General features: G+C 46.7%; 1 protein-coding gene across 1 annotated transcript; it reads left to right on the top strand.

Moving 5' to 3' along the window:
* The first annotated feature begins 4,184 nt into the window (after window positions 1-4,184).
* dram2b (DNA-damage regulated autophagy modulator 2b) lies at window positions 4,185-23,417 on the top strand. The gene is made up of 8 exons (XM_079556725.1): window positions 4,185-4,337; window positions 5,771-5,902; window positions 14,651-14,718; window positions 18,592-18,728; window positions 18,962-19,139; window positions 19,252-19,334; window positions 21,886-21,978; window positions 23,079-23,417. Exons 2-8 carry the CDS (start codon window positions 5,772-5,774, stop codon window positions 23,199-23,201), a joined length of 813 nt encoding a protein of 270 aa, XP_079412851.1. The 5' UTR covers window positions 4,185-4,337; window position 5,771; the 3' UTR covers window positions 23,202-23,417.
* The last annotated feature ends 1,701 nt before the right edge of the window (window positions 23,418-25,118 follow it).

Here is a 25,118-nt window from a genome sequence, read left to right as displayed (position 1 = left end):
TTACATTTCAAGGTAAAGCTGTGAAGTCCTTCACTCATTACAAACGCCTTCAGGAAAATGGAGAAATACTAAAACTCTCAGTATTTAAACTTCCTTTATGGCGGTTCAAAAGTCTGTGATTCTATAAAAGCCGTTTTAGTGGTAGAGGTCGACGGATTCAGGTTATTCTCATACATTTCTTTCCATGTTTTTCTGGGCTATAATCCTGTGTATGAAGCTTGTGTTGAACTGTGACTCTTTATTAGGGGCTTCGAGATGATTCATTAAAAACATTCCTGTTCAGTGGGTACTAAACATGCACCGAGCCGGGTTTTTCTGCTTCGATACTGGGCTGACACTCTGAGTGAAAAAGGGTTGATCCTCTTTACTGATCTGACAAACAAGACGTTAAACAAGGACTAGAGCTGGATACTTGGTTTCTGATAAGAAAATATTTGCTGCAGGAACCAGAAACAGAATGATGTGTGGAAGAGCTGCAATATCAGGTTCATCTCCAATGTCAAGAAATGTGTGCACAATGGAGAATCATTTGGGGCGGAATTGGGAGAAATTTTGGCAAAACTAAGGATAAATTGGGCGAAAAATATATATATATATATATATTTGAGCTGAAACAACCTTTACCAACCTGATCTAAAGGTATACCTGCTTTCGATACTGGAATTTTTGCGATACCAGACTGACATGGTTTAACGGCCTTATACATGACAGGCTGTACAGGCGTCACATTAATATTAACAGCTCATATGAAGTGATCTGATCATTACAAACGTGTGAGATCATTTATGTCTCAAACACAAACACTGCTTCAGATCCATCATAGTGTCTGTTCCAGCTTTGTTTCGTTGCAGTTAGCATTTTGCGCGGCAATCAAAGATACAATTGCGGAGGTTAAAACTAATTTGACTTAATAATAACCTGGAGATTGAATTCTCCAGGCACTGAGCATCAAAATGAGAAGCAGCAGGTCCATATTCCCCGAGGATTAGTTGGTGTAACTTGTGCTGAACAAACTTGTAGCTAACCAGTTTTCACAGCGGTGTTTCTCAGCTCCCCTTTGTAAAGCCCTGACTGAGCTCTTCCCCAAACTTTTAGTCTTTCGCTTTCGCTCCCGGAGATTTCGGCTTTTAGATCAGGCCAGTAGACGATATTGAAAAATCCTAAATCTCAGTCGACCTCTACAGAGTAGTTTTCAAAGTATTCAAAGTAGAAATCCGTTGTTCGTCGCCGTGAGTCGGTAGCTTTGACGGCAGAGAACGGATCGAGCCCGAGCCAAAGATAAACCAGTGTTAAAACCTGTGAAAGTTACCCTGGAAGTGTTGGGATTTTCCGTGGGCTTGGTGCAGCTCTGAGCGGCTCTGAAGCTTCTGCCTCTGAATGTGTGAATATTAATATAAACGTGGTTCGTCTTGTACATAGGAGTATTCTACAGACGCCGGTGCTAACCACTCCACTACTGTCTGTCCGTCGTGGCTTTTTCTGTTTCCTGTTTTTGTAAAACATTCGTTTGGCCTTTTGTAAATACACGCGCTCCGTCTGTGCTTCTGTCTCTTAAGTTAAAGCCTTTTTTTAAATCGAACTCTGTCTCGGTGCCGTTTATTTGTGGGGAGGAAACTGGAGAGACGCGGCCATTTTGGATCGAGAGGACGACGCAGGGGCTGGTTCTGATTTCCTCAAATCGTAGCTCCTGATCCTAATCCTCACTGCTGTTCCTTTGTCTCGTCATGAGGCCGACCTGGGCAATTCATTTTTATAAGAGGCCACATGAGAAACCTCAACTGAGTTAAAGGGCCGCACCAACAATCATTTGAACTTAATTCTGCCCAAGTTCATCACTTTGCAAAATGCACCAAAGTATATGTGGAACTCGCTTGATAATTAAAAAGAAAGTCAAAATAACATTAACAACGGGGCAGATATAAGATTCTCCTTTGCATTCACACTGCATTGACTTAGTGTTGATGTATATATTTTCATGTCACTTTTGAATAATACATTTGAAGAGCCATTTCAAAGAGCCGTTTCTCTTACATTGAGTAAATATTTTGGCTACGGCTGCTCAATTACAGGAAAAATAACCAAGATTATTTTACTATTTTAATATCTTTGGACAGTTACAAAAAGTCAAAATGATGTTACATACGCTCACGTTACTAGACTAATCCTCTTTTAGAGACATCCCTGGCTCACCTGCCTGCTGGCCAGCCCTCACACCTGCCCAAGCAAACCAAGCTGCGCGGCCTGATATCACACAGCGCTGTTTATGTCGGACCAAAGTATGTGCCGGTAGCACATGCACAGGGAACAAAAACAATCATCCCAGCAGCATGAAATAATACGAGTTTGCTTTGAGCTGCATGTGTGAGATCTGCTCCTGAAGAAGAGTTTTAGACTGTCCTGCAACAACCAGCCCTGGGCAAAGGATATAGAGCAGGGGTGCCCAAACTTTTTGTCTCCTAGGGCCAAAATAAAAAAGTCCCTGTGGGTCACGGGCCAAACACGGCGATGTCAAGAGTGAAACACATACAACTGCAAATAATAACATCCATCCATTTTCTTCCACTTGTCCATTGCCGGGTCGTGGGGGCAGCTGTTGGAGTTGCCCAAATCACATTACACCAGCCCCTTATGGCTCCTCCTGCAGGTGGTGGGTCCACAGAAGGACGGCCTCACGATTCCGGTCAGGCCCGTTGGTCTCTCATAAGGGGCTTCTGAACCGCTCTTTGTCTGACCCGTCACCGAGGACCTGTTTGCCCTGGGAGACCCTTCCAGGGGCACGAAGCCCCGACAACAGAGCTCCAGGAATTAAGGTGGCGTTTCCAGGAGGGGAGCCTAGTTTTAGTAGAACAAAATCAACAATTGCAGCAATGTAGTGCAAAATGTAAAAACAGCACCACCTGTTGCCTCTCTACAGTACCTACAGGGACTTTACCTCAATCATTTGTTAACTCAAAGAAAATACCACATTTTATCATTTTTAAAGTGTCAGTTCAGCATAATTCTTTTTATAAGTCAATTTTAACATGACCTTTGTTGTGTCAACAACCTTTGCAATAATAGTTGGGAAACTGGGAAAGTTGATGCTACAACACTCTGTGATTGATGAACACCAAAACACCACAACAGTGTTTCCTTAACTTTGCGAAAGCCACGCTGGTGGCAGAAAAGTGGACTGCATCCATATTTACCATTGAGAATGAATGGGAGCGAGTTAGTATTAACGAAACACAGCGCATGAATGCATCGTATTCAAGGAACACTTTATTAAATTTGTTTGGGTGAAAATATCAGTTTGTTGTAATTAATTATATGGAATGTTTATATTATAATAAAATACATTTTTCTTAATCATTTTTAATATAATATGAATTTCTATTGATTTATAAATTAAATATAATCAATTCCAAAAGGTTCAGACGTTTTCCTCCCACTGTAAATAAAAAAAATGTGCATCTTGTTTCTTTGTGAACACGGCCTGGAAGAACCTGTTCAATTAAACTCCTCAATAGATCACTTTATTGACTGAGATAATTAGATTAGGGTGAGGTTGTCCACGAAGCATCTGACGTGAGCAAAGTTCGTGACAGAGAACACGTTGGTCAGAGCGGTCCGCACTCTCTGCACGTGAAGCACCTACGGCTCTTCGCGCTCAGGTCTCCGGCTCTTCGCTCACTGTGCCTGTGATGACGACAGGCGTGGGGCTGGTTTAGTCTGAGATCCCGCCCACACTGGTCACATCTGTAGACTTGTACTGTACACAGGTGCCGCTGTTCACTAATGCTAGCCGCAAACGCAAATATATATCAGTACTAAAGCGGTTTGCACGCCACAATTACGATAAGCTGTATATATTAGCAAAAAATGCATAAACTGTCATGTGGTAGAAGAAGCTAGATTTAAAGCCCACAAACCTCGAGGGAAAGGCGAGTTTACGGAAGAGATGGAAAAGCGTGTCCCGCCTCCTCTTTCTTTCTCTGCTGCGTTTAAACGGAGAAGTCAGACATTACCACAATTCAAACAACAGTTACAGCTGGTCATTTACATAATAAGATAAATAAATATGTGCTGGCCTTTTTCACAAGGTATTTATCTCACTGTTTCCGCAAAAATCCAAACAGTCATATGAGTTTGTTGCGGGATCCAGCGCCTGACAGACCACACTCTGGGTGAAGGAAGCACTGGGCATGCGCAGTGGTTGCCTGAGTGGCAGCCGCTGCGTTTGAGCCGTGACAGGTTGTTTTTAGGAAGTTTTCACCCGTTTTTCGGACAGGTTTTTTTTGGTTCAGGGGATCACGGAGGTCCCCGCGGGCTGGGACGGAGCTGCGGCCGCTTCAGAGGTCAGTTTGTCGGGTTTGAGCTGAGAGGGGGGCGGGTAACGTGAGAGTCATTAGCTCCGACATCAAAACACGAGTCTGTCAGAAGAAGAAAAGGCAGTTTGATAGATTTATTTAAGGAATAAAAGTGTTTACAAAAGCTAAAATATTCTACAAAGTGTCCCGCTGCCACATGTTGTGAATCTAAAAAGTCTGATTCAGTCATTAGGCATCTCCGATCATTAAAGAACTAAGTTTGACACAAAAACAATCTTTATATATAAACCTATTTTCCCTCAAAAGATTAAAGCAGATTACTGTATTGTTGTTACATGAAGGTTTTTCATTGCCAGGAACTACACATTCTGGAAGTCACCGCTCACGTTTCAAGTTTATCTCGCGCTAAGAGTGAAGAATGTGAACATTAATTTAATTTAAAATAGCTCAGAGTTTGCTTTCACTTCCTCTGAAACTCGCGCTTCCCTCAGGCCCTGGTGCTGTTTACTACCTCCTCTTTGACATATAGTAATGCTTTAGAATGAAATGCAATTCTGAGTTTGAGTTTTAACTTTGAAAAAAAAAAGTGCTTGTTATAATCCTATTTTTTTTTAACAACGCTTGACTGTTAATAATAATACTACATGTTATTTTTGACACCAACTTACAACTAAAATATGAAAAACATGAATCTCTGACTCTGATTGTACTGAACCTAATGCCTACCCCTCTTTCTCCCCCTCTCTCCTCCCTCTCTCTCTCTCTCTCTCTCTCTCTACCCATCTCTCCTTTCTCTCCTCCTTTTCTCTCTCCTCCTTTTCTCTCTCCTCTCCTTTCTCTCCCCCTCTCTTTCTCCTCTCTCTCCTCTCCCTCTCTCCCCTGTCTCTCTCTCCTTTTCTCTCTCCTCTCTCTCTCCCCCTCTCCCTCCTTTTCTCTCTCCTCTCCTTTCTCTCTTTCTCCTCTCTCCTCTCTCCCCTGTCTCTCTCTCCTTTTCTCTCTCCTCTCTCTCTCCCCCTCTCCCTCCTTTTCTCTCTCCTCTCCTTTCTCTCTTTCTCCTCTCTCCTCTCTCCCCTTTCTCTCCTCCTTTTCTCTCTCCTTTTTCTCCCCCTCTCTCTCCCCCTCACTATCTCCCTCTCTCTCCCTTTCTCTCTCCCCCTCTCTCTCCTCCCTCTCTCACCCCCTTGCTCCTCTCTCTCCCCCTCTCTCTCTCCCCCCACTATCTCCCTCTCTCTCCTTCCTCTCTCTCAACTCCTCTCTCCTCTCCTTTCTCTTCTCTTTCCTCTCCCTCCCCCTCCTCTCTCTCCTCTCTCTCTCTCTCTCTCTCTCTCTCTCTCTCTCCCTCTCTCTCCTTCCTCTCTCTCAACTCCTCTCTCCTCTCCTTTCTCTTCTCTTTCCTCTCCCTCCCCCCTCCTCTCTCTCTCTCTCTCTCTCCCCCTCTTCTCTCTCTCCCCTCTCCTCAGGATGTGGTGGTTCCAGCAGGGCCTGTGCTTCCTCCCGGCGGCCCTCGTCGTTTGGACGGCCGCCTCCTTTGTTTTCGCTTACATCACTGCGGTCGTCCTCAGACATGTCGACCCTCTGCTGCCGTACATCAGGTGACTCTCCACGTGTCATTACACATCTGTGTACCCCTGTGTAACCCCTGTGTACCCCTGTGTAACCCTGTGTACCCCTGTGTAACCCCTGTGTACCCCTGTGTAACCCTGTGTACCCCTGTGTAACCCTGTGTGCTCCTGTGTAACCCCTGTGTACCCCTGTGTAACCCCTGTGTAACCCCTGTGTAACCCTGTGTACCCCTGTGTACTCCTGTGTAACCCTGTGTACCCCTGTGTAACCCTGTGTACCCCTGTGTACCCCTGTGTACCCCTGTGTACCCCTGTGTAACCCTGTGTAACCCTGTGTAACCCCTGTGTAACTCTGTGTAACCCTGTGTACCCCTGTGTAACCCTGTGTAACTCTGTGTACTCCTGTGTAACCCCTGTGTACTCCTGTGTAACCCCTGTGTACCCCTGTGTACCCCTGTGTACCCCTGTGTAACCCTGTGTACCCCTGTGTACCCCTGTGTAACCCTGTGTAACCCTGTGTAACCCTGTGTAACCCCTGTGTAACCCTGTGTAACCCTGTGTAACCCTGTGTAACCCTGTGTAACCCTGTGTACCCCTGTGTAACCCTGTGTACTCCTGTGTAACCCCTGTGTAACCCTGTGTACTCCTGTGTACCCCTGTGTAACCCTGTGTAACCCTGTGTAACCCTGTGTAACCCTGTGTACCCCTGTGTAACCCTGTGTACTCCTGTGTAACCCCTGTGTAACCCTGTGTACTCCTGTGTACCCCTGTGTACCCCTGTGTAACCCTGTGTACTCCTGTGTACCCCTGTGTACCCCTGTGTAACCCTGTGTACCCCTGTGTACCCCTGTGTACTCCTGTGTACCCCTGTGTACCCCTGTGTAACCCCTGTGTAGCCCCTGTGTAACCCCTGTGTAACTCCTGTGTACCCCTGTGTAACCCTGTGTACCCCTGTGTGACCCTGTGTACCCCTGTGTAACCCTGTGTAACCCTGTGTACCCCTGTGTAACTCCTGTGTACCCCTGTGTAACCCTGTGTACCCCTGTGTAACCCTGTGTACCCCTGTGTAACCATGTGTACCCCTGTGTAACCCTGTGTACCCCTGTGTACCCCTGTGTAACCCTGTGTACCCCTGTGTACCCCTGTGTACCCCTGTGTAACCCTGTGTACCCCTGTGTACCCCTGTGTACTCCTGTGTAACCCCTGTGTAACCCTGTGTACTCCTGTGTACCCCTGTGTAACCCCTGTGTAACCCTGTGTACCCCTGTGTACCCCTGTGTACTCCTGTGTACCCCTGTGTACTCCTGTGTACCCCTGTGTACCCCTGTGTACTCCTGTGTACCCCTGTGTACCCCTGTGTACTCCTGTGTACCCCTGTGTACCCCTGTGTACTCCTGTGTAACCCCTGTGTAACCCCTGTGTACCCCTGTGTAACCCCTGTGTAACCCTGTGTACCCCTGTGTACCCCTGTGTAACCCTGTGTAACCCTGTGTAACCCTGTGTAACCCTGTGTACCCCTGTGTAACCCTGTGTAACCCTGTGTAACCCTGTGTACTCCTGTGTACCCCTGTGTAACCCTGTGTACTCCTGTGTAACCCTGTGTACCCCTGTGTAACCCTGTGTAACCCTGTGTACTCCTGTGTACCCCTGTGTACCCCTGTGTAACCCTGTGTACCCCTGTGTAACCCTGTGTAACCCTGTGTAACCCTGTGTACTCCTGTGTACTCCTGTGTACCCCTGTGTACCCCTGTGTAACCCTGTGTAACCCTGTGTACCCCTGTGTAACCCTGTGTACCCCTGTGTACTCCTGTGTAACCCTGTGTACCCCTGTGTAACCCTGTGTACTCCTGTGTACCCCTGTGTACCCCTGTGTAACCCTGTGTACCCCTGTGTAACCCTGTGTAACCCTGTGTACCCCTGTGTAACCCTGTGTAACCCCTGTGTAACCCTGTGTAACCCTGTGTAACCCTGTGTAACCCTGTGTAACCCCTGTGTAACCCTGTGTAACCCCTGTGTAACCCTGTGTAACCCTGTGTAACCCCTGTGTAACCCCTGTGTAACCCCTGTGTAACCCCTGTGTAACCCTGTGTAACCCCTGTGTAACCCTGTGTAACCCTGTGTACCCCTTTGTACCCCTGTGTAACCCTATGTACCCCTGTGTACACCTGTGTAACCCCTGTGTAACCCTGTGTAACCCTGTGTAACCCTGTGTAACCCCTGTGTAACCCCTGTGTACTCCTGTGTAACCCCTGTGTAACCCCTGTGTACTCCTGTGTAACCCCTGTGTAACCCTGTGTAACCCCTGTGTAACCCTGTGTAACCCTGTGTAACCCCTGTGTAACCCTGTGTAACCCTGTGTAACCCCTGTGTAACCCTGTGTAACCCTGTGTAACCCTGTGTAACCCCTGTGTAACCCCTGTGTAACCCTGTGTAACCCTGTGTAACCCCTGTGTAACCCTGTGTAACCCCTGTGTAACCCCTGTGTAACCCCTGTGTAACCCTGTGTAACCCCTGTGTAACCCTGTGTAACCCTGTGTAACCCCTGTGTAACCCTGTGTAACCCTGTGTAACCCTGTGTAACCCTGTGTAACCCCTGTGTAACCCCTGTGTAACCCTGTGTAACCCTGTGTAACCCCTGTGTAACCCTGTGTAACCCCTGTGTAACCCTGTGTAACCCTGTGTAACCCTGTGTAACCCTGTGTAACCCTGTGTACCCCTGTGTAACCCTGTGTAACCCCTGTGTACTCCTGTGTAACCCCTGTGTAACCCTGTGTAACCCCTGTGTAACCCTGTGTAACCCTGTGTAACCCCTGTGTAACCCCTGTGTACTCCTGTGTAACCCCTGTGTAACCCCTGTGTACTCCTGTGTAACCCCTGTGTAACCCTGTGTAACCCCTGTGTAACCCTGTGTACTCCTGTGTAACCCCTGTGTAACCCCTGTGTACTCCTGTGTAACCCCTGTGTAACCCTGTGTAACCCCTGTGTAACCCTGTGTAACCCTGTGTAACCCTGTGTAACCCCTGTGTAACCCTGTGTAACCCTGTGTAACCCTGTGTAACCCCTGTGTAACCCCTGTGTAACCCTGTGTAACCCTGTGTAACCCCTGTGTAACCCTGTGTAACCCCTGTGTAACCCCTGTGTAACCCCTGTGTAACCCTGTGTAACCCTGTGTAACCCCTGTGTAACCCTGTGTACCCCTGTGTAACCCTGTGTAACCCTGTGTAACCCCTGTGTAACCCTGTGTACCCCTGTGTAACCCTGTGTAACCCTGTGTAACCCCTGTGTAACCCTGTGTAACCCTGTGTACCCCTGTGTAACCCTGTGTAACCCTGTGTAACCCTGTGTAACCCTGTGTAACCCCTGTGTAACCCCTGTGTAACCCCTGTGTAACCCCTGTGTAACCCTGTGTAACCCCTGTGTAACCCTGTGTAACCCTGTGTACCCCTTTGTACCCCTGTGTAACCCTATGTACCCCTGTGTACACCTGTGTAACCCCTGTGTAACCCTGTGTAACCCTGTGTAACCCTGTGTAACCCCTGTGTAACCCCTGTGTACTCCTGTGTAACCCCTGTGTAACCCCTGTGTACTCCTGTGTAACCCTGTGTAACCCTGTGTAACCCCTGTGTAACCCTGTGTAACCCTGTGTAACCCCTGTGTAACCCTGTGTAACCCTGTGTAACCCTGTGTAACCCTGTGTAACCCTGTGTAACCCCTGTGTAACCCCTGTGTAACCCTGTGTAACCCTGTGTAACCCCTGTGTAACCCTGTGTAACCCCTGTGTAACCCCTGTGTAACCCCTGTGTAACCCTGTGTAACCCCTGTGTAACCCTGTGTAACCCTGTGTAACCCCTGTGTAACCCTGTGTAACCCTGTGTAACCCTGTGTAACCCTGTGTAACCCCTGTGTAACCCCTGTGTAACCCTGTGTAACCCTGTGTAACCCCTGTGTAACCCTGTGTAACCCCTGTGTAACCCTGTGTAACCCTGTGTAACCCTGTGTAACCCTGTGTAACCCTGTGTAACCCCTGTGTAACCCTGTGTAACCCCTGTGTACTCCTGTGTAACCCCTGTGTAACCCTGTGTAACCCCTGTGTAACCCTGTGTAACCCTGTGTAACCCCTGTGTAACCCCTGTGTACTCCTGTGTAACCCCTGTGTAACCCCTGTGTACTCCTGTGTAACCCCTGTGTAACCCTGTGTAACCCCTGTGTAACCCTGTGTACTCCTGTGTAACCCCTGTGTAACCCCTGTGTACTCCTGTGTAACCCCTGTGTAACCCTGTGTAACCCCTGTGTAACCCTGTGTAACCCTGTGTAACCCTGTGTAACCCCTGTGTAACCCTGTGTAACCCTGTGTAACCCTGTGTAACCCCTGTGTAACCCCTGTGTAACCCTGTGTAACCCTGTGTAACCCCTGTGTAACCCTGTGTAACCCCTGTGTAACCCCTGTGTAACCCCTGTGTAACCCCTGTGTAACCCTGTGTAACCCTGTGTAACCCCTGTGTAACCCTGTGTACCCCTGTGTAACCCTGTGTAACCCTGTGTAACCCCTGTGTAACCCTGTGTACCCCTGTGTAACCCTGTGTAACCCTGTGTAACCCCTGTGTAACCCTGTGTACTCCTGTGTACCCCTGTGTAACCCCTGTGTAACCCCTGTGTAACCCTGTGTAACCCTGTGTAACCCTGTGTAACCCTGTGTAACCCTGTGTACCCCTGTGTAACCCTGTGTAACCCTGTGTACCCCTGTGTAACCCTATGTACCCCTGTGTACACCTGTGTAACCCTGTGTACTCCTGTGTAACCCCTGTGTAACCCCTGTGTAACCCCTGTGTAACCCTGTGTAACCCTGTGTAACCCTGTGTAACCCTGTGTAACCCTGTGTACCCCTGTGTAACCCTGTGTAACCCTGTGTACCCCTGTGTAACCCTATGTACCCCTGTGTACACCTGTGTAACCCCTGTGTAACCCTGTGTAACCCTGTGTACCCCCTGTGTAACCCCTGTGTAACCCCTGTGTAACCCTGTGTACCCCTGTGTAACCCTGTGTACCCCTGTGTAACCCTGTGTACCCCTGTGTAACCCTGTGTAACCCTGTGTACCCCTGTGTACCCCTGTGTACCCCTGTGTACCCCTGTGTACCCCTGTGTACCCCTGTGTAACCCTGTGTAACCCTGTGTAACCCCTGTGTAACCCTGTGTAACCCCTGTGTAACCCTGTGTAACCCCTGTGTAACCCTGTGTACCCCTGTGTAACCCTGTGTAACCCTGTGTAACCCTGTGTACCCCTGTGTAACCCTATGTACCCCTGTGTACACCTGTGTAACCCCTGTGTAACCCTGTGTAACCCTGTGTAACCCTGTGTAACCCTGTGTACCCCCTGTGTAACCCCTGTGTAACCCCTGTGTAACCCTGTGTACCCCTGTGTAACCCTGTGTAACCCTGTGTAACCCTGTGTAACCCCTGTGTACTCCTGTGTAACCCTGTGTAACCCTGTGTAACCCTGTGTAACCCCTGTGTACTCCTGTGTAACCCTGTGTAACCCCTGTGTAACCCTGTGTAACCCTGTGTAACCCTGTGTACTCCTGTGTAACCCCTGTGTAACCCTGTGTAACCCTGTGTAACCCCTGTGTAACCCTGTGTACTCCTGTGTAACCCTGTGTAACCCCTGTGTAACCCTGTGTAACCCTGTGTACTCCTGTGTAACCCTGTGTAACCCTGTGTAACCCCTGTGTAACCCCTGTGTAACCCTGTGTAACCCTGTGTAACCCTGTGTAACCCCTGTGTACTCCTGTGTAACCCTGTGTAACCCCTGTGTAACCCTGTGTAACCCTGTGTACTCCTGTGTAACCCTGTGTAACCCTGTGTAACCCCTGTGTAACCCTGTGTAACCCCTGTGTTACCCTGTGTAACCCCTGTGTAACCCCTGTGTACCCCTGTGTAACCCTGTGTAACCCCTGTGTTACCCTGTGTAACCCCTGTGTAACCCCTGTGTACCCCTGTGTACCCCTGTGTAACCCTGTGTACGCCTGAACCGAGCACATTTTCTCTAGTTCAGCTTTACCCGAATCTAAAAGCTTCTCGACTGGAGAGCAACAGTGTTCACGCCTCATTTGAAAGCTAAGACCTACAAAAGTGATCGTACCTCTTTTTTTATCATGTTTTTGCAGCTTTTTTGTCGTATTTTCATCACGTTTTTGTTGCTTTTCTGGTACGAATTTATTTTCCGTTTTCATCCTCGTTTTTTGTCACTATCTTGATATTGTTTCCTTTAAGCTTTTTTGAAGCAAGTGGGGGTTAAGGGGTTCAGGAGTTGCATAAGTGCAGCCTCCTTCGGTCCTGCTGCTGAGAACGATGGTCTGACCTTTATTTAACCAGGAAAGTCCCTCTGAGGTCAGGAACCTCAGAGCGGAACTTACATCAGAATCAGAATCGGTTTATTCACAAAGTAGGGCTTCCATTTCTTCCATTCATTTGTGCAACAAGAAACAGAAAACTATGCTGAGATAAATGATAAACTATGAAAACTTTAAAACTATAAAACTACAAAACTATAAGGCCATGCACTTATGCTTATTATTTGTTGTTTATTATTTTCACTAATTAGATTATGTAGGTTATTGTTTACAGACGGATTTCATTGCTGACAAACATGAGACACGTGACTGATGTGCGCACACATACTCTTCCAATATCACGGATCACATATTTATATTTATTAGAGGTGGGCATAGATTAATTTTTTTTAATCTAGATTAATCTAGATTAATTCTGAAATTAATCTAGATTAATCTAGATTAAAATGTCTTGCTTGAATTCTGCCGAAGCCATTCAGAATATGTGTGCTCCCCAAATAATGACTAAAAGTAAGTCTTTGAGAACGAGTTTCTCAAATCAGGTGGTGCGTTAGACCAGGGGCTCATCTCCTGTTTCCAAAATGCATCACAAACTGCTTGAGAACGTTCTACTATGATAATTGGTGATGAAAATAATTCATTTTCAAGAAGATGCACTTGTGTTTACTAACTGTTTATTCAGTTAAACATTAATTTTGAACTGTAGGCCGACATTAGAGGTCCTGATGAACTGTGTACAGTCAGTAGCTTTGTGACAAACTAAATCTCCTCTTCTGCAACTATGACCTGCTACAGAAAAAAGATCCGGGACTTTAATGGTGCTCTTATCGGTGCTTTAAAAGTAAAAAGAAAAACGTTAGATAGAGGCTACTGTATATAGGCAATGTAGCCTAGGCCAATATTTTTTATTAAACTTTTTTATTACATATTTACTCTGCACTTGGACCTAATGTATTCCCAATTTGTGCAAACACTTAATATATGGGAGGTAACATACAAGTACAGACCAAAATATAAAGTGTAATATTTTTCAAAATAATCTAGTAAGTAAAGGATTAAGTGTCGTAGTTTGTTAATCAGGCTGTTGGTAAGATTTGGCTGGAGCTGACACGTGTGCGCGTTTGCGGAAGATAGACTCCACTCGAATCGGGTATTTGTGACAGTGCGAGGCTAGCGGCCCACCACTAATATTTATATATATTTATTAGAGAATAGATATCAGGTGTTTACATGGGTAACGCGCGAGTAATGCAATGAATGAAGCGCTGTCAGGACGCGGCGTTTATCTACGGAAACTTACTGTCAGTACAGGTGAACATATCGGTCTACAATTATGCAGGCCAAGGTTAGCTATGCAAATGTACTTCTTAAATACAGCAATTAACGTTAGTTTGCAGGATTGCAGAGTCGTGTAGGACCTTCAACACAAGTTACAAGAGTCACAGCACTACAAAGGCTTTTCTTAAACCGTGCAGCACTCAAAACAAGCGATTTATCCATTTATCATGAACATAATTAGACGCATGGGTCATTGAAGAGAGAGGGAAAATGTGTCTCATTTGTGTTGGTGACAGACAGAGTTTCCTGCTCAGGCTGAAGCAGCATCCTGATGATAGTTTCTCTTTATCAGCTGCTCCTCTCGTCATTACCAACAAACTTTACTGCAGAAGTACAAAAAGCATGTGTTTTCCTCACGCCGTCTGGATTCAGCAGGTCCCAAAGGTGATGCGGGTGCATTCTTGATCTCAACCTCGGACCATTGGTCTATCGTTTGACTTACACCACCCTAAGCCTTGTCTATGGTCCTGAACGGACGCGCACCTGCCTGTATGTTATGAATGATGAGTCCTGGATTGTTGGTGCTTCTATTTGTGCAATCAACAACACGATACGATGGCTCTGTGTTGTAACTTATACGAAAACAAAAGTGTGTCGATCAGGCAGTGCTACTACAATATAGTTTTCCAGTTGTTTTGCACAAAATTTATTTTGAAATTTTAAAATTTATCTAAATTATCCAAAATAATTAAAATGTGTGGAGACATTTTGAAACACAATCTATTTTAAATGAAAACCACTCAAAAAAAGCAACCTCGCAATATAGGAAAATTTCATATATTGTGAGGTTGCTTTATTTGCATCCGATTTAGTGAAGATTCATTTTTTTTTTTTTTTTTTCTTCCACTGAGGACAAAAACCTGACACAGAAAGATGTATGTTTCTGCAAAAATGTTCTCAATAAGTCAAAGTTTTTTAAACACATCACAAACGGTATTTCTTCAGTGTTATTGAATCTTCCTCCTGATTAAACAAGCTCATCTTCCGGCCTCATTATTGTCTCAAGTGCTCTTTAACATCAGTGACGGCAGCTTCAGATCAGATGAGGAGCAGAGACTCGTCTTTTAGGATCTTCTGTTGTTTTTGTTCCAGTGACACCGGGACGATGGCTCCTGAGCGCTGCGTGTTCGGGATCATGCTGGACGTCTCTGCGTTTTTAGGTAAAATCAGAAATATTTACATCACTTTGTCACCCCCCCCCCCCCCCCCCCCCACACACACACACACACACTTTTCCTTTAATTTTCCTCTTTTTTTGTAGGGGGCTCTCTCTCTCTCTCTCAGATGTAGTTTTCAGATGTCCACTCTCCCGTGTCTCCTCAGGCCTGTAGGGGGCGCTCTCTCTCTCTCTCTCTCTCAGATGTAGTTTTCAGATGTCCACTCTCCCGTCTCTCCTCAGGCCTGTAGGGGGCGCTCTCTCTCTCTCTCTCTCAGATGCAGTTTTCAGATGTCCACTCTCCTGTCTCTCCTCAGGCCTGTAGGGGGCGCTCTCTCTCTCTCTCTCTCAGATGTAGTTTTCAGATGTCCACTCTCCCGTCTCTCCTCAGGCCTGTAGGGGGCGCTCTCTCTCTCTCTCTCTCTCTCTCTCTCAGATGTAGTTTTCAAATGTCCACTCTCCTCAGGCCTGTAGGGGGCGCTCTCTCTCTCTCTCTCTCAGATGTAGTTTTCAGATGTCCTCTCTCCTCAGGCCTGTAGGGGGCGCTCTCTCTCTCTCTCTCTCAGATGCAGTTTTCAGATGTCCACTCTCCCGTGTCTCCTCAGGCCTGTAGGGGGCGCTCTCTCTCTCTCTCTCTCAGATGCAGTTTTCAGATGTCCACTCTCCCGTGTCTCCTCAGGCCTGTAGGGGGCGCTCTCTCTCTCTCTCTCTCAGATGTAGTTTTCAGATGTCCACTCTCCCGTGTCTCCTCAGGCCTGTAGGGGGCGCTCTCTCTCTCTCTCTCTCTCAGATGTAGTTTTCAGATGTCCACTCTCCCGTGTCTCCTCAGGCCTGTAGGGGGCGCTCTCTCTCTCTCTCTCTCAGATGTAGTTTTCAGATGTCCACTCTCCCGTGTCTCCTCAGGCCTGTAGGGGGCGCGCTCTCTCTCTCTCTCTCAGATGTAGTTTTCAGATGTCCACTCTCCCGTCTCTCCTCAGGCCTGTAGGGGGCGCTCTCTCTCTCTCTCTCTCTCAGATGCAGTTTTCAGATGTCCACTCTCCCGTCTCTCCTCAGGCCTGTAGGGGGCGCTCTCTCTCTCTCTCAGATGTAGTTTTCAGATGTCCACTCTCCCGTCTCTCCTCAGGCCTGTAGGGGGCGCTCTCTCTCTCTCTCTCTCAGATGTAGTTTTCAGATGTCCACTCTCCTGTCTCTCATCAGGCCTGTAGGGGGCGCTCTCTCTCTCTCTCTCAGATGCAGTTTTCAGATGTCCACTCTCCTGTCTCTCCTCAGGCCTGTAGGGGGCGCTCTCTCTCTCTCTCTCTCAGATGTAGTTTTCAGATGTCCACTCTCCCGTCTCTCCTCAGGCCTGTAGGGGGCGCTCTCTCTCTCTCTCTCTCAGATGTAGTTTTCAGATGTCCACTCTCCCGTCTCTCCTCAGGCCTGTAGGGGGCGCTCTCTCTCTCTCAGATGTAGTTTTCAGATGTCCACTCTCCTGTGTCTCCTCAGGCCTGTAGGGGGCGCGCTCTCTCTCTCTCTCTCTCAGATGTAGTTTTCAAATGTCCACTCTCCCGTCTCTCCTCAGGCCTGTAGGGGGCGCTCTCTCTCTCTCTCTCTCTCAGATGTAGTTTTCAGATGTCCACTCTCCTGTCTCTCCTCAGGCCTGTAGGGGGCGCTCTCTCTCTCTCTCAGATGTAGTTTTCAGATGTCCACTCTCCTGTGTCTCCTCAGGCCTGTAGGGGGCGCGCTCTCTCTCTCTCTCTCTCAGATGTAGTTTTCAAATGTCCACTCTCCCGTCTCTCCTCAGGCCTGTAGGGGGCGCTCTCTCTCTCTCTCTCTCTCAGATGTAGTTTTCAAATGTCCACTCTCCCGTCTCTCCTCAGGCCTGTAGGGGGCGCTCTCTCTCTCTCTCTCTCAGATGCAGTTTTCAAATGTCCACTCTCCCGTCTCTCCTCAGGCCTGTAGGAGGCGCTCTCTCTCTCTCTCTCTCAGATGCAGTTTTCAAATGTCCACTCTCCCGTGTCTCCTCAGGCCTGTAGGGGGCGCTCTCTCTCTCTCTCTCGCTCAGATGTAGTTTTCAGATGTCCACTCTCCCGTGTCTCCTCAGGCCTGTAGGGGGCGCTCTCTCTCTCTCTCTCTCAGATGTAGTTTTCAGATGTCCACTCTCCCGTCTCTCCTCAGGCCTGTAGGGGGCGCTCTCTCTCTCTCTCGCTCAGATGTAGTTTTCAGATGTCCACTCTCCCGTCTCTCCTCAGGCCTGTAGGGGGCGCTCTCTCTCTCTCTCTCTCAGATGTAGTTTTCAGATGTCCACTCTCCCGTCTCTCCTCAGGCCTGTAGGGGGCTCTCTCTCTCTCTCTCTCTCAGATGCAGTTTTCAGATGTCCACTCTCCCGTCTCTCCTCAGGCCTGTAGGGGGCGCTCTCTCTCTCTCGGATGTAGTTTTCAGATGTCCACTCTCCTCAGGCCTGTAGGGGGCGCTCTCTCTCTCTCTCAGATGTAGTTTTCAGATGTCCACTCTCCCGTGTCTCCTCAGGCCTGTAGGGGGCGCTCTCTCTCTCTCTCTCTCAGATGCAGTTTTCAAATGTCCACTCTCCCGTCTCTCCTCAGGCCTGTAGGGGGCGCTCTCTCTCTCTCTCTCTCAGATGTAGTTTTCAGATGTCCACTCTCCCGTCTCTCCTCAGGCCTGTAGGGGGCGCTCTCTCTCTCTCTCAGATGTAGTTTTCAGATGTCCACTCTCCCGTGTCTCCTCAGGCCTGTAGGGGGCGCTCTCTCTCTCTCTCTCTCAGATGTAGTTTTCAGATGTCCACTCTCCCGTCTCTCCTCAGGCCTGTAGGGGGCGCTCTCTCTCTCAGATGTAGTTTTCAGATGTCCACTCTCCCGTCTCTCCTCAGGCCTGTAGGGGGCTCTCTCTCTCTCAGATGTAGTTTTCAGATGTCCACTCTCCCGTGTCTCCTCAGGCCTGTAGGGGGCGCTCTCTCTCTCTCTCTCTCAGATGTAGTTTTCAAATGTCCACTCTCCCGTGTCTCCTCAGGCCTGTAGGGGGCGCTCTCTCTCTCTCTCTCTCAGATGTAGTTTTCAGATGTCCACTCTCCCGTCTCTCCTCAGGCCTGTAGGGGGCGCTCTCTCTCTCTCTCTCAGATGTAGTTTTCAGATGTCCACTCTCCCGTCTCTCCTCAGGCCTGTAGGGGGCGCTCTCTCGCGCTCTCTCTCTCTCAGATGCAGTTTTCAGATGTCCACTCTCCTGTGTCTCCTCAGGCCTGTAGGGGGCGCTCTCTCTCTCTCTCTCTCAGATGTAGTTTTCAGATGTCCACTCTCCCGTGTCTCCTCAGGCCTGTAGGGGGCGCTCTCTCTCTCTCTCTCAGATGTAGTTTTCAGATGTCCACTCTCCCGTGTCTCCTCAGGCCTGTAGGGGGCGCTCTCTCTCTCTCAGATGCAGTTTTCAGATGTCCACTCTCCTGTCTCTCCTCAGGCCTGTAGGGGGCGCTCTCTCTCTCTCTCTCAGATGTAGTTTTCAGATGTCCACTCTCCCGTGTCTCCTCAGGCCTGTAGGGGGCGCTCTCTCTCTCTCTCTCTCAGATGTAGTTTTCAAATGTCCACTCTCCCGTCTCTCCTCAGGCCTGTAGGGGGCGCTCTCTCTCTCTCTCTCTCAGATGTAGTTTTCAGATCACTCTCCCGTGTCTCCTCAGGCCTGTAGGGGGCGCTCTCTCTCTCTCTCTCTCAGATGTAGTTTTCAGATGTCCACTCTCCCGTGTCTCCTCAGGCCTGTAGGGGGCGCTCTCTCTCTCTCTCTCTCAGATGTAGTTTTCAGATGTCCACTCTCCTGTGTCTCCTCAGGCCTGTAGGGGGCGCTCTCTCTCTCTCAGATGTAGTTTTCAGATGTCCACTCTCCTGTGTCTCCTCAGGCGTGTTCACGGTGTATGTGCGGTACAAACAGGTGGGGGCGCTGTGCTCTGACTCGCGCCTGCTCCGGCTGAACCTCGTGGGGCTGCTGTTCGGGCTCCTGTCGAACCTCGGCATGTGCATCGTCGCAAACTTCCAGGTCAGACGCCGACCCGCCAATCACAAACCTATAGAAAAATATAACAACGCCTAAAAACAGCCTTAAAACCATCACACATCTATTCTTTTTCTAGTGTCTTTTTTTAGCATAAATCACTTAAACTCGACCAAAAACGACCAAACATTCAATAATTTGATAATCCAGTTTTATAGTATGAACTTTGTCTCGTCTTTGGTTATTGAACTCCTGCTCTGGTGCTTTGTGGTGAGCAGAAGACGGCGCTGTTCCCCGTTCACCTGTTGGGGGCGGTGCTCACCTTCGGCGTGGGGGCGCTCTACGTCCTGGTGCAGACGCTCATCTCCTTCTGGATGCAGCCGGAGCTCCACAGCAAGTCCCTGTTCAAGACCAGACTGATGCTGACGCTGTGGACCTTCTGCTCCATCATCTGCAGTATCCTTCGAAACTAAGACCCCGCTTAGTCCAGTTTGGTCCCAGCTTACCCCTGGTTTAGCTCTGGTTTGGTCCTGGGTTAGTCTCGGTTCAGTCCTTAACCGTGGCCCAGTGTTCGTGTCGTCGGTGGTGATGTACAGCAGTTTGCCCGGAGTGGACGTGGCTCATAAACTGCACTGGATTCCCGGAGAAACGGTTTGTTTTTCATTTATCTTACTGTGACGTCAGCCATAACATTACGACCACTGAGTTTGTGGTTTAAGTGAGTATTTAAACATATAGATACAGACGGGATTCGCCCATATATGGTCATGTTTGAAAAGGGGAAAACCATTTGGAGAAAAATCTAAACTTTCTCTAATTATTTAAAAACTACTTCAACAAACGCTGAATTATGAACATAGTTTCTACTAAATAAAGATACAAAGGCATGGAGAGAAGCAAAGTGGTTGAACAGCCCATAAATATATAAATAACGGAGAATGCTAACATGATGCTACATGTTAGCAACGGGCTAATGCTAGCGGCTAGCTAACACTAGCTACAACTGCTGTTTTTACACCTCTACTGAGCAATCTGCTGTAAGAAAATATCCATATGGGCCCGATTTACAATTGACTTTATTAATGTGTGATAAATAAGTCCATATTCCACCAGAAAATGGCTAAAAAAATGGTGTTTCTCTAAAGATTCTATTTTCCCCCTCGGCGAAGCCACGCCCCCTTCTATGACGAGATGCCGCCTGTATCTGTAGATGTATTTGGACATTTGTCATGATGTTTTGGAACTGTCTTTAACCATTGACCCCCACCTGAACCAAGCACATTTTTTCTCCAGTTTGGCTTTACCCAAATCAAAAAGGTTCTGGAAAATGGTGTCAAAATATCGACAATAATGAGACAAGAACAAGTATGAAAAAGCTGCCAAAAAGCCATAAAAGGAGCTTCAGATACGTATTAAAAAAACGACAAAAAAGCATCAAAAAAGCAAAGGGGCAAAAAATGTTTATACCATGGTCTGGGTGAATACTCGATTCTGATTGGCTGGTGGGCGCCAACAAGCGTGCATTATTTTGGTATAACCGCACACGTAGTCCGGTAGTTAAATCACTGGGGTATCACTCCGCTGTGGGCATCGCCATAGCAACGCATGACACAGCTGAATCAGATAAAGGCGTAATTAGTGACTGACAGGAACGTATGAGATGGATTTTGTTTAATTTCAACGTTTTTGGCCAAAACAAAATGTTTGATAAATGTTTGTAGAGGAGAGTGAGCAGCTAGGTTAGCCAACTGTTAATAAAATATGAGCTTTACATTTCTATTGAAAACGGTTAAGGCTATTCATCATTTTCAGGTGTACTTAAAATGATCCTGCATTTAAACATATTTGTCTGGATTAGTAAAGTCAATCATAAAAGTTTGAGTTGGGGGGGCCCAGGTGTGAGCGACTCCACCGCAGCTGTTTCCATAAACAGTTGAGCTGGTTGAGCTAGCTAGCTTCAGGTTAAACAGCGTAAAAGTGAAATAACTCCTGCCCACGAGTGCCGCACATCGGTGTTTACTTCCACAGAAAAGTGAAACTAGATGAAACTCGTTATAAAATGTTCAGTTTGTGGGACCATGGTATAAGTGGATTAAACAACGAGGAGCCGTGCATTAAAACGTCCCGGAGTCAAGATGTGTTATAATGCACATCAGGAAAAAGCCGTTACTCTGGCCTCTAGGCTACAAACTCCAGTCAAGAAGCTTTTAGATTTGGGTAAAACCAGACTGGGGAACATGTGCTTGGGTAAGGCGGGGGTTATGTGATTAAACATATTTTATTTCAGGGTTCAGGCTCTGTGCCTGTTATACATGTTTTATTATTATATTTCCGGGTTGTACGGCTCACCTGGTCAGCTCTGTGTCTATTATACATGTTTTATTATTATATTTCAGGGCTACACGGCTCACCTGGTCAGCTCTGTGTCTATTATACATGTTTTATTATTATATTTCAGGGCTACACGGCTCACCTGGTCAGCTCTGTGTCTATTATACATGTTTTATTATTATATTTCAGGGCTACACGGCTCACCTGGTCAGCTCTGTGTCTATTATACATGTTTTATTATTATATTTCCGGGTTGTACGGCTCACCTGGTCAGCTCTGTGTCTATTATACATGTTTTATTATTATATTTCAGGGTTACACGGCTCACCTGGTCAGCTCTGTGTCTATTATACATGTTTTATTATTATATTTCAGGGTTACACGGCTCACCTGGTCAGCTCTGTGTCTATTATACATGTTTTATTATTATATTTCAGGGTTACACGGCTCACCTGGTCAGCTCTGTGTCTATTATACATGTTTTATTATTATATTTCAGGGTTACACGGCTCACCTGGTCAGCTCTGTGTCTATTATACATGTTTTATTATTATATTTCAGGGCTACACGGCTCACCTGGTCAGCTCTGTGTCTATTATACATGTTTTATTATTATATTTCAGGGTTACACGGCTCACCTGGTCAGCTCTGTGTCTATTATACATGTTTTATTATTATATTTCAGGGTTACACGGCTCACCTGGTCAGCTCTGTGTCTATTATACATGTTTTATTATTATATTTCAGGGTTACACGGCTCACCTGGTCAGCTCTGTGTCTATTATACATGTTTTATTATTATATTTCAGGGCTACACGGCTCACCTGGTCAGCTCTGTGTCTATTATACATGTTTTATTATTATATTTCAGGGTTACACGGCTCACCTGGTCAGCACAGTGAGTGAATGGTCTCTGGCCTTTTCCTTCATCAGTTTCTTCCTCACCTTCATCAGAGACTTCCAGGTTTGGACTAAAACACTTACGTTTTTTTTTTACGTTGTTTATGAGCAGTAAAGTTAAAGCAACACTAAGGAACTTGTTTGCCTTAATAAATCCTTACCGTGGTCCCTCTGGGGGTAATACAAGTGTTAATGGGATGATTGGAGGGTCTTTCATCTCCCCCTGGTGTCTCATTTGTATTTTTAGAGAGCAGGTTAGTCCCATAGAGATCTTAGATCTTTTTTTAATACTGGTTCACACGGGAAGATTTTAAAATTGTGGACAGATTTTCAGCACACACAGCCATAAAAACGTTGTACAGTGTGTGGTGCAGCCGCACGGCAAAATCAAGCCATCACACATGAACCCATTTCACTCACGTGGTCGGATCCCAGGTCAGAACCTCTCGAGATCAAACGTGACTTCAGAGTAAACAAACATGGCGACAGTGGAGATGGTTTGTACTTTTACTTCAACGGACTTTCTCGTGCCATGGCGGCTGTTTTGATTTTGGATTCCCCTCTGTACTTCCTTGCCGCCTCGTCACCTCGCTTTCTGATTGGCAACACACCACAGTGCCCAAGCAGTGCCCGATATGAGTTTGGAGCGGTCCCATCGTCACACGATCTTACAATAATTGGGCGTCTTTAAGGTTGTCGGGGGTTAAAATCCTGCCGGGTGAACCAGGCTTTAGAGATAGACCTGACCAAGACGGGCAGACACCAAGTTTCCAGTAAAACATTAGAGGATCTGGACTGGACTGACGTCACGAGGCTGAAACTCTTCACACAAAGAAGGTCCATGACTTTAAAGTCTCTCTGCTGTGAGTCTGGCGGTGGCACAGCGTTTAGCACTCGTGCCTCACAGCAAGAAGGTCCAGGGTTCCATTCCCACCTGGACCGGGCCTTTCTGTGTGGAGTTTGCATGTTCTCCCCGTGTCTGTGTAAGTTTCCACTGGTTTCCACGACCACTAATAACATGTGCAATAGGTTCCCATCGGGCTCTCACTCTCCAGCAAATCAACAAAACTCACATGAACTTACATGTGTGTTATTTTCCTCACACACTGTGTTCGTTCAGTCCCTTCCATGTGAACTTCAATCTTTTCCTTCCTGTTTCTGCAGAAGATCGAGCTTCGCGCTGAGGCCGTGCTGCAGGGCCCGCACCTGTACGACGGGCCTGAGGGGGGCCCCGTCTGTCCCAGAGCAGAGGGGGAGGAGTCTCCGCTGCTGGGGGGCGGGACATGACCTCCGCTTCAGCCAATTAACTGAACCGTGACAGAAATGACGGTTTTAAACTGTGGACTATAACTTTAGAATGTTGAAACTAAAGTGTTTTTGTCCAAATATGATGCACAGCCAGAAAGGGGCGCTAATGAGCTACATGAGTATTTCTTCTACAAACTAATGTGAAAACTATTTTACTGACCAAACTCTATTTTCCCACTTTGAAATAAGTAAAGGTTTGTTCGCCGATGTGAGACTTTGGTTCAATGTGTTATCTTTTTTTATAATTCCTTGTGATAAAAAAACAGCAGACATGAGGCGCTCTAGTGCAGGGGTGGCAAGTTTGCTCGGTGGAGGACTGGGATTCTTCATCGTCAAAAGACCAAGGGCCCGACCCTCCAATTAAAGCAATTAGTAAAGCATCACTTTCTGCATATGCCAGTGTTGTACATCATACACACTGGGAAAATGTCCAGCTTAAATTAGATAAACTATTAAAATTCGCTTGAATAAAGTTTTTTTTAATGTTAAATTTGAGTCTGTTTGAACTAATCTAAGATCAGATAAAAACACCAATGCCAATGGAACAAATAGAAATCCCCCAAATTAACTTTTACTGTATTTTATTTTATTTTTTCTGGAAATTATACAAAATAATCTGAATTAAGAAAAAACTTGTGCTTGTTCCATTGTCAAGAATAGGTTATATCTGCTTTAAGGCCAGACCAAATCTACTCAATCTTTAGATTTAATCTCTTAATTCAAGTAGATTTAAGTCATTTCTTCCTTTAGATGATTATTCTTTTAGGATTATGGCCTTAAAGGGTGCTCTGCTAAGACATTTTAAGGAATTGACAGTATTTTTCACATTTCTAGAGTACTTTAACAGGCATTCAATCTCTGATTTGGGTCATAATATTTCTCAAAATCATCTCGAGGGCCAGAGTTTGATGATGGAGGGCCGGTTGTGGCCCCCGGGCCTGACGTTGCCTACCCCTGCTCTAGTGTATGTGAGCGGAGAGCTTAACCTCTTAACCTAGAGCATTTTCTCCAGTTCTGCATTACCCAAATCTAAAAGCTTGACTAGAGAGTTTACAGCCTTTAGGCCAGAGTAACGCCTCATTTGAAAGCTAAGACCTACAAAACCGATCCCATTATCATAACCCTCATCATCACTTTTTTACTATGTGATTGTCGCCTTTTCATCACATTTTTGCCACTCTTGCGACACTTTTTGTTGCTCTTTTGTGTTTTTACTTTTTTTTTCCCCAAGAAGCTTTTAGATTTGGGTGAAGCCGAACTGGAGAAAATGTGCTCAGTTAAGGCGGGGGTTAAGAAGTTCATTAAACATTTCTTGTAGACGACCAGCTGTTGCTCTAACTTTCTGAAACTTTCTGTAGAGTCACAGCCTGTCAATTCTGTCCATACGCATCTTGAAAATAGTATCATTTGTTCTTTTAGCTTAACCTCTTAACCAAGTGTGTTTTCTACAGTTCAGCTTTACCCAAATCTAAAGGTTTATAGTCTATAAGCCAGAGTAACGCCTTATTTTAAGACCGACAAAACTCATCTAAATGGATCTTTTTCCTTGCCCAGTCTCTTTTGTTGCATTCTTGTCCCTTTTCTATTGTTCTCTTCTTCTTTCTTCTTTTTGTTGTTTTACGGCGGTTGGCAACCAGCTTAAAGGAGCATTACCGCCTCCTACTGTTCCGGAGTGTGGATCAGCCAATGAGCTTACAAACTACATCCTTTCTATTGTTCTCATGTGGCTTTTTTGTTTTTTGTGTCGTCATCACATTTTGTTTTTGGGAGCGTTTTTGTCCCCCTTTGGTCGCATTGTCCTCCTCGTTTTCAACTCATTTTTGTTGACAAAATAGTCACTTTTACCCCCAGAGGCTTTTAGATTTGGGTAAAGCCTGTTGAAACTGTGCTCAGGGT

The sequence above is a fragment of the Gobius niger genome, assembly GCF_951799975.1.
Source record: "Gobius niger genome assembly, chromosome: 5".
NCBI lineage: Eukaryota > Metazoa > Chordata > Actinopteri > Gobiiformes > Gobiidae > Gobius > Gobius niger.
This window is presented reverse-complemented; position numbering and strand designations above follow the sequence as displayed.

Excerpts from the sequence above, each read along its gene's own strand:
- dram2b (XM_079556725.1), top strand. The coding sequence starts at position 5,772 with ATGTGGTGGTTCCAGCAGGGCCTGTGCTTCCTCCCGGCGGCCCTCGTC. Across the intron at positions 19,140-19,251 it reads CTTCTGCTCCATCATCTGCA|TGTTCGTGTCGTCGGTGGTG; the intron begins GTATCCTTCGAA and ends ACCGTGGCCCAG. Across the intron at positions 19,335-21,885 it reads ACTGGATTCCCGGAGAAACG|GGTTACACGGCTCACCTGGT; the intron begins GTTTGTTTTTCA and ends ATTATATTTCAG.